The sequence below is a fragment of the Chrysemys picta genome, chromosome 8, assembly GCF_011386835.1.
Source record: "Chrysemys picta bellii isolate R12L10 chromosome 8, ASM1138683v2, whole genome shotgun sequence".
Classification (NCBI taxonomy): Eukaryota; Metazoa; Chordata; order Testudines; family Emydidae; genus Chrysemys; species Chrysemys picta.
In genome coordinates, this window is record NC_088798.1 from 34,958,765 (window position 1) to 34,967,466 (window position 8,702).

General features: G+C 35.0%; 1 protein-coding gene across 3 annotated transcripts in view; it reads left to right on the forward strand.

Moving 5' to 3' along the window:
- Window positions 1-8,496, forward strand: part of ABCD3 (ATP binding cassette subfamily D member 3) — a 69,430-nt gene extending 60,934 nt beyond the window's left edge. For all 3 annotated transcript variants that reach the window (XM_005307546.5, XM_065554264.1, XM_042840600.2), the window contains 7 exons: window positions 933-1,010; window positions 1,118-1,183; window positions 1,295-1,384; window positions 2,009-2,128; window positions 3,278-3,382; window positions 5,018-5,074; window positions 6,664-8,496. In XM_005307546.5, the coding sequence (XP_005307603.1) occupies window positions 933-1,010; window positions 1,118-1,183; window positions 1,295-1,384; window positions 2,009-2,128; window positions 3,278-3,382; window positions 5,018-5,074; window positions 6,664-6,741 (594 nt within the window). In that variant the 3' untranslated portion in view covers window positions 6,742-8,496. The remainder of the gene's footprint in view (window positions 1-932; window positions 1,011-1,117; window positions 1,184-1,294; window positions 1,385-2,008; window positions 2,129-3,277; window positions 3,383-5,017; window positions 5,075-6,663) is intronic.
- Window positions 8,497-8,702: the final 206 nt, after the last annotated feature.

Below are 8,702 nucleotides of genomic sequence, written 5' to 3' on the forward strand. Positions count from 1 at the left end.
GAATTTCTTTAGGCTTCTTAACTATTTTAATCAAATAATTGCTCTATGATGTGGATTTATTCAAGAGTAACAATGGCTTCTACTTTTCTTCTCTCCCTCCTCCTTCACTGCCTTGCCAATTTACTCCTTCCAATCAAACACAAAACTTTTCAGCAATGTTTTCTGCTCACCACTCTTCCTCCAATGTGGCTTTCTCACTCACCTCCTCCCGTTCCAGACCAAACTGCATGCAATCCCGCCACCCCTCCATCATGGCACATGAAGAGGCTTACTCCAGTTTTGAGGTCTTGGGAAGTCATGGTCTGGATTTTATAGGGCTGTGCAGGGATTATAATATTCACGTGGTGACCTATGAAGGTTTAACAAATAGTGCAAAAATGGTATGTAATTAGACTATTAACTAGAGGTGGTCAGAACAGAAAAGACAAATTTATAAAAAAATTCATTTCCATTTTAGATCAGTGTTGTTTTCATCAATTTTCAAACCAGCTCTGCTATTAATTCAGGAAACTCATCAAGTAGTCACTTACCAGCGCTCATTGAGGCCAAGCAAATAAAAGAAACTTGAAGTTTCTAAACTAAGCTTCTTCGAGGTTGATTAACGCGCGCCCCCCCCCTTAAAAATCAGAAAACGTTCCAATAATTAAAATCGATTTGTTAACACTAGTATTTCCAAAATGATTTTTAATCAGTTTGCCTTTTAAAAAAAAAAACTATGCAATAATTTTACTGTATCATCAGATCACATGTGGAAAACTTCAGACAGACTGATTTAGTTTAGGCTAAATTTAATATTGGTGGATGTGTGTCAAAATTGGACTTACTGTGCAAAGGATGGCTTCCAGTCTAATTATGGGGATATTGGCATCTCTACAGCAGTACAGATTTTCCAATTATTTTCCTATTGTTTAATGTGTTGACATATATTTTAGGTTCGGTCTGGTGCAAATGTTCTGATTTGTGGGCCAAACGGATGTGGGAAGAGTTCACTTTTCCGTGTTCTTGGCGAGGTAAAGAAATACTAAAATGAAATTTATCATTTTAAAAAACACAAAACCCCTCACCCTAATTTCTTAAGAGAAATTTTCTCTTAATGACTTTTGTTTTCTTGTTGCAGTTGTGGCCTCTGTTTGGTGGATGTCTAACCAAGCCTGAGAGAGGGAAGCTTTTCTATGTTCCTCAGGTAAAGCAAAGTACCATAGTAATTGATATTTGTATTTTTTGTTACCTCTTTATTTGATGATTGTTACATATGTCTGTAATGATGTACTAATCATTTGCAATTTAATCCCAGAGACCATATATGACGCTAGGAACCCTCAGAGACCAAGTAATATATCCAGATACCATAGAAGACCAGAGGAAGAAGGGGATAGCTGACCAGGTAAAAAAGACATTCTCCTCTATAACCATTATTTGTAGCCATTACTTTTCCTGATTCTCTGTAGTGTGGGATTATTTGTACTTTAAATTTGTTAAATGATACAGAAACCCAAGTCTGTTTCTCCCCATGTAAATCCAAACAGGAAATGTTGATGGAACCATGGCTTCCCTACAACTCTTTGCTTTGGGAGACTTCATAGCATTTTGGTTTTTCTCTTAATTCACCCTTTCCATTCTTGAACCTGATTGGCTGTAAAATAAAGGTTCCAAACCAAAGGTCATCAGTTGTGGCTTTAAATGTGCCACACTAATGGGCTGCTACTTCCGCCATTTATCACATAGTCTGTAATATTACCTGCCAGCAGATGTCAAGGATGTCATCTGTCTGTTAATGACAGTTTCACTGTTCATTTAAACTTGTTCTGAAGTATCATTCATTTTTTAACTGTATTGGTATAGCAAGTAAGAACATTAGATTTGTTTACATTTTGAAATGTTGTTTTGGTACCAATATCTTGGGTGATAGTAATTTTAATATTTTATAGTATACTATACTAATCTGAGAAGTTATTGCAACATGAAGTATGTTTAGGTGTATCTGTAAGCATTATCGTTTTGCTAAAAGGTGCTGAAGGAGTACTTGGATAATGTCCAGTTGGGTCAAATCCTGGAACGTGAAGGTGGCTGGGATAGTGTTCAAGACTGGATGGATGTGCTCAGCGGAGGAGAAAAACAGAGGATGGCAGTGCGTCTCTATCTTATACGTACTTGAAAAATACTGTAAATTAGTATAACTAATCTGAAATGTTGATGATATCTAGTCAGTAAATTTTTCTACTGCATTATTCTTTTAAGAAATAATTTAAGGTTTTTATAATCTTAGAGCTCATGAAAATAACTTAATAATGCCTACCTGTAGTAATTTATTTTCACATGGTAATATAGATTTCTGAATGCTTTCTTATCAGATCAGCATATTCTCTTCTATTATTTAAGCAGATGGAAAATATTGATTTCTTACCCTCGGAAAGTATACAAAGAATACTATACAATATTCAAATTTCAGTGAGGTTCAGTAAATGATGGTTTAAAATTTTTTTTCCCCTTTTTAATTTTCAGTCAATAATTTCTGGTTAAAACTTCTAAGACTACAGTATTAGTTATGATTGTTGAGAGAACCTGACTTTCTGCTAACAGCATTGATCATTATTTATGTAGATATTTTGGCATTCATCCTTTTTCCTCTAGCAAAAATCAAGACAGAATGATGGTATGGCAGTACATACACAACATTTCTGGGTTAATAAGTAACCACATAATTGTGGAAAGCTGCTTATATGTTACACATACACCTAAGATTATATTGTATGATAAACTATTACCATTTTTTAAATTAAGTATTCATATTGACCGTGACCTGCCTAATTGTCTGCTAGAAGACAAACTGACAAGACAGCAAAGAAAATTTTCATTGCACATTGACTGTAACTCACTGTGCTTCAGTATTACTCAATTCTCTGATTATGGCATAGTAATGTACATATTACTGTATCTGCTGAACACTTAGGAGTAATGGGATGAAATCAGACTAAAATGTCTTTAAATTTCAAATGTTTTATCTCCATTTTTAGTTGTAAACTTAAATAGCTTCATTGTTTTCATTTATGCCTTTTGGGGGGGAGAGGTAATGGCAGCACAAAAACTGAAGTTTTTGAGCAATTGTGTAAATATTTCAAACCATTTGTTAAAATGTTTGTTATATTTCCAATAGATTATGGTAGTTTCATCTCTTAAATGCTCATTTAGACAATAGATTATGCTATTATAAAGATGAAGAAACTTGCATTGTCCTTGTTCTCTCTATTCACAAATGGTGTATTGTTTTGCATTCCAGATGGCAAGGTTATTTTATCATAAACCTCAGTTTGCAATTCTGGATGAATGTACAAGTGCTGTTAGCGTTGATGTAGAAGGCTACATTTACAGTCATTGCCGGAAAGTAAGTTTGTTTTGTTTCTGTTTTTTTCTAGATAAAGAAAGAAGGCTGAGATACATTTAAATTGTTCTTTGTGAATGTAATTTCTAATTTGGAGAATGTCAACTTGACGCATTGGTAAAACTGGACTTGATAATATTAAATTTCCAAAAACTTGATTAAAATGTGAAATGGAATCCAGATAACACCCAAAACAATCTTATTCTTTCCTTATGGAAAATAACCCTTCTCAGCAAGGCTGACAAAACAAAAGGACTTGTAAGTGAACCCTTTTTTGGAGATAGCCAGCAACGCTAGAAGAACTTTCAAAAAAGTAAATGAAAAGGGAGTATTTAAAAAAGCATGATGTTTTAACTTCTTTTCTATTCCCCATCCTCCCCCAGAATTCTCAAAAAAAAAAAAAAAAAAAAAAAAAAAAAAAAAAATTTCTACCCCCTCATATGAGATGTGGTAGGAGAAATATCAAGGGGGTTGATTTCTTTTTGGGGAAGGGGAGAAGGGTTTGAAAATAGAGATTATAATGGGAAACTTGCTTTAAATTTAACTATGGAGCAGTGATGTCCTTGGAAAGGAAACAGAAACTCTACAGGTACTGAAACCTTTATCCTAATCTCTCTGGGAGCAGGAGCAGGCCCTAAGATACTTTTATAGTAGTAATTTTGACGCTGGATGGGCTCTGTGTGAAAGAGCATCAGTTATAGGGGGGAGAGATAGCTCAGTGGTTTGAGCATTGACCTGCTAAACCCAGGGTTGTGAGTTCAATCTTTGAGGGGGCCATTTAGGGTTCTGGGGCAAAAATCTGTCTGGGGTTTGGTCCTGCTTTGAGCAGGGGGGTTGGACTAGATGACTTCCTGAGGTCCCTTCCAACCCTGATATTCTATGATTCTTCTATTTCATTGTTTAAGTACATTTACCATTTGGATGTCAGGTTGTACTGCTTTCTATTTTGAGGATTTACCATTGCAAAGTGGCTGATAATGCATCCCTCTGGAAAATCAAACTCCTTGTCAGCTGTCTATTACAGAAGGTTAAAAAACAAATAGTATGATTATTATCACTTTCATTTTTGTTTGTTTTAATCATTAACCATTTACAGCTTAAGCATTCAGTACAGTTGCAACTGTTGCTTACAGGTGATTTTAAAGGTGAATTTTTTGTTGCATTTAAGAAGCACTTTAAGTTCTTAAATCATTAACATCATACACTTTAGTTAGCAATCAAATACATTTAAACACAAAATATTTGGAAATAATTTCCTCTTTTACTTACCTGCTAGGGCTCAAGTTCAGGAATTTCTTTTCTGTAAGAGCCTATGATATTGCTAACATCTATACACAGGGAGTGAACATTTTAGCCTGAAATTTTCAGCTACTGCAGGAAAAACAGAACATTTAAATCAGTAGGTTTAAAAAACCAAACCTAAAACCTCTTTTTTTCTTTTTCCTCTAAAATGTGCAATATTGAGGCTACGCACACATAGTATAAATGATTTAAGGCCTTAAAGCTTTTCTATTTATTAGTATGAGCTTTTAGTTTCATCTTTTAAAATGATACCAAGTGTGAGGGATTGAGGAAATTAATTGAATTTGTCTTATGGGTGAAGTTTTACTTAATGTTTGTATTCTCTTCTTACTATAGGTTGGCATCACTCTCTTCACTGTCTCTCACAGAAAGTCCCTCTGGAAACACCACGATGTAAGTCATTTTTATTTTTGTTGATGATGATTATGTATTTAGCCTTTTTGTGGGTATTAAATGAACTTTGAGTTTAGTTCCATTCAGATGTCTTGCCGTCCAACCAGACACACTCTTTTCAAAAAATAGTATCATAGATTATATTTTCATAGTCCAACAGCAGTATTTGAAGGATTCACAAAAAAGCTGTTATGAAAATCTAAGAAACTGACAGTTCTAAATGTATCTGTTCTGAAGGGTTATCCATATAAAATATTCAAAGTTAGTGTTTCTTCATCTGTGGACACTGATTAAAAGAGCCTGTAGCTAAACAATCCTGTAAAACTTTTCTTACGAAGCTGCTAATGCACATGTTTATAAAGGGCCTTTGTGCAATGCAAGATGTATTTTTAATTGTGGGGCTACTCCTTGTTTACTCTATAACTAAGTAAATTTTGTTATTGGTGGGAATTTAAATGTTGTGTGCGCACTGAGGTATAATGAAGAGAACACGTCTGTAAATATAAAAAATAAATCTGATAGTTGAAATATACATGGCTTTTATAATCCTATAAAATAGTTTTGGCAAATGTTTCCCCTTCCAGTTACAATAAAATATGATTACCCCCGGGAGGGGGCGGGGGTGTAGGTAGTGGAACGTAAAATCTGTGGATATTTTCAGGTAGGGATTGGGGAATTCAATGTTCATGAAGATATTTGGGAAAAGGAATGTTAAACATTCTAAACATGTAAAACTATGATACAAGGTATTCCTTTTCTCCCCTAAGTTCTTTCTCATAATTTCATCTGTTATCATAGTCCTCAAATGGATAAAATAATGATTGTAATAAATAATAATTGAAGAAATAATTTTAATCTTAGAAAATATATAAAATTTGAAGCTCTGTGGGGATATTCCTTCGCTAATTTCTGTCCTGCAGCACCAGCCAAATCTTAAATCAATATTCATTTAACAAGGGCCTGATTTTCAAAAAGCACATGCGTAGTTTATATATGCAAAAATGGAGTCAATTGTCTAAGTCAACATTTCTTGGTCAAGGTATCGTTAAGGTCCAGACTCCAGAGAAAATAATAAAAAAAGCCCAATAATAATGACAATGATAAGTAAATAAAAGGATGTTGGGGTCCATTCAAAAGTGTTTCATGGTCCAGGTTTGGCCCACAGTCTGCCTATTAACTACCCCGATGTACACCATTTCACACCTAATTTATGCACACATTTCTGCAATTCAGGTATTGGTGTAAGTGGCTCACTATGTGTAAAAATACCAGATTTGTACACAGAATTATAATTATGCATGCAAATTAGGCATCTGTCACAACAAACCAAATCCCAGTGATGAGCAATATGACCAACTAGCAGAAGATAGAGACAGAACATATCCAAAAAAAATCATACGATGTTATTCCTCAAAGGCAATTGAATTGGCTAAGCATTGCAATAGGAGATCATCCTCTGACCAGTTGATTTAGGGTTTTAGTTTTTTGTTTAACAAATTATTTGCTTATACAATTTATTATGATAAACAAAGCTAATATAAAAATATTTTTTATATTTTGGTTGATGATGTAAATTTTTCATTCCACAGTTTTACCTGCACATGGATGGTAGAGGAAATTACGAGTTCAAGAAGATAACTGAAGACACAATTGAATTTGGATCTTAAAATCCATAAAGCTGCAACTACTACAGAGACTGATAATTACAGAGAACATGTAGAAAGGAAAAGTACATAGCAAGATAAAAGTACTTGGCTTGTTTTTAAACAAATTAACTAGGTATAGGATAATCCAAAGCAAGCTATTAAGCATTTATTATTATGTAGGATATTGCTAATTGTGTATATGTTGGTTTAATTATTAATATGTACTAAGAATGTCCTTATTCTTGTGGTTAAAAACCTGCCTAAATTAAATTGGGCTTAAATCAATATAACCTGATTCATCCTGGGATGTAAACCATTTGAAGTCAGCTGATTTGACTTTTATGGACCTTCCTTTCCTTCAGTGAAGAACTCTGTTAAAATTAGGATTACTACCTCTCCTGTTTCTGGCAACAATTCTGGATTTTCACTATCTAGTCTATGCATACTTCTGAATTATCTCACATGATGCAGGATGTCCTCCCCTTTTCATAGCTGTAACCTACTAGCCTGTACAGTGCCAGACCTGGGTAGAAGCCAAGTTTTGTGATAGGTGTTGTATGTGCACCATTTATGGTGCAGGATGGACTGAATCCAGGATGGCAGGAGCCTAATTCCCTCTGCTGTTAAAGAGATTAGACCTGATCCGCTGTGGATCCCTAGGCCTTTTCAGCCTGTCTGTCCACAGTTCTCCTGTGTGTCTCACTGTCTCCCATTCTTCCCCCATTCAACAAAAGCAATGCTGAACTGTTTTCTCCTCCTCCCCCAGAAAAAGGAGTGCAACCAAATGGGGAGATTTGGGAAGAAATTGAGGTGGAAGGGAACTGAAAGAAAAAATAATAGTAGTGAAAATGGTATTCTGTATTTCAGGGGTCAGGGTCCTTTAATATTTTTCATTTGGAGTTGTGTAGACACACATGACAGCTCTGGGAAGTTGAAGTATGATTTTAGTTCCCACAGCAATGGTGGAGGAGGGATAATTAGTAAAGGACCTATCTGCCTATTGAAGTCATAGGAGCTTTGCCACTGACACTAATGGGATCAAGAATTGGGCCCAAAGTGTATCCTTCTCAAACTCTTAGCATGCCTCCTTGAAAGCAACATTTTGTTGCTCAGTAGCAGACTTCCAATTGTCCTCTTTGCTCCCAATCCTGGGATGTGTGGTGGTGGTCTTCCATCAGAGTCCTTCTTTGTCCCTCTTGTTAAAATAGGATGTACCCTGTCCAGCTGCAGTATAGGTTTGGGTTTTAAGAGGGAGTGATGATGGTAGCTTCTGTTTTGCTATCCATTTCTTTTATGTGATGTCTGGGATGCCACATCTCAAAATTCATCAAAATTTGACTCCACATCCTGAGGGTTTTTAGGCAATTTTAATGTAAATTAGTAAATCATATCACAATGGTCCTCAAACAGTGAGCCATGGACCACTAGTCCATGGAGTGCTGGTTCTTTTATTACAACTGCCAAATCTCATTAAAAGACAACTAAAAATACATTAAATACTTTCCTAATATTACTTTTCCATGTAAACAATTACTGTAGTTGCCACATGATTTTAAGTGATCACAAATGCAAAAAGAGATGGTTTGTGTGATCAGGAATGGGAGGCTGGTGGTCCATGAGACTGTGTACACTATGAAAACATTTAAAAATCCCTGCCAAATTCCTGCCATACACTGATGTTCTTCTGGTGGCTCTGTAGTGTTGCACACATGATGTAACATAGGAATGCACTACATGAAGACATGCACTAAATACATAATAAATGTGATCTCTGTACATCTTTTATCAAGGTTTTCTTTTTTATAATCAATATACACTTTGGTGTATATCTTCCTCTTAGTGACTAATTCAGCTCTGTGAATACTGAATACCATCTTTCGTATTAAGATTGTTACTTATTATTTTCCGCTTTTATCTTAAAACTTGAGGTTATTACACTTCTTGCCCACACCACTCACAATTAAAATACTCTTACATAGAAG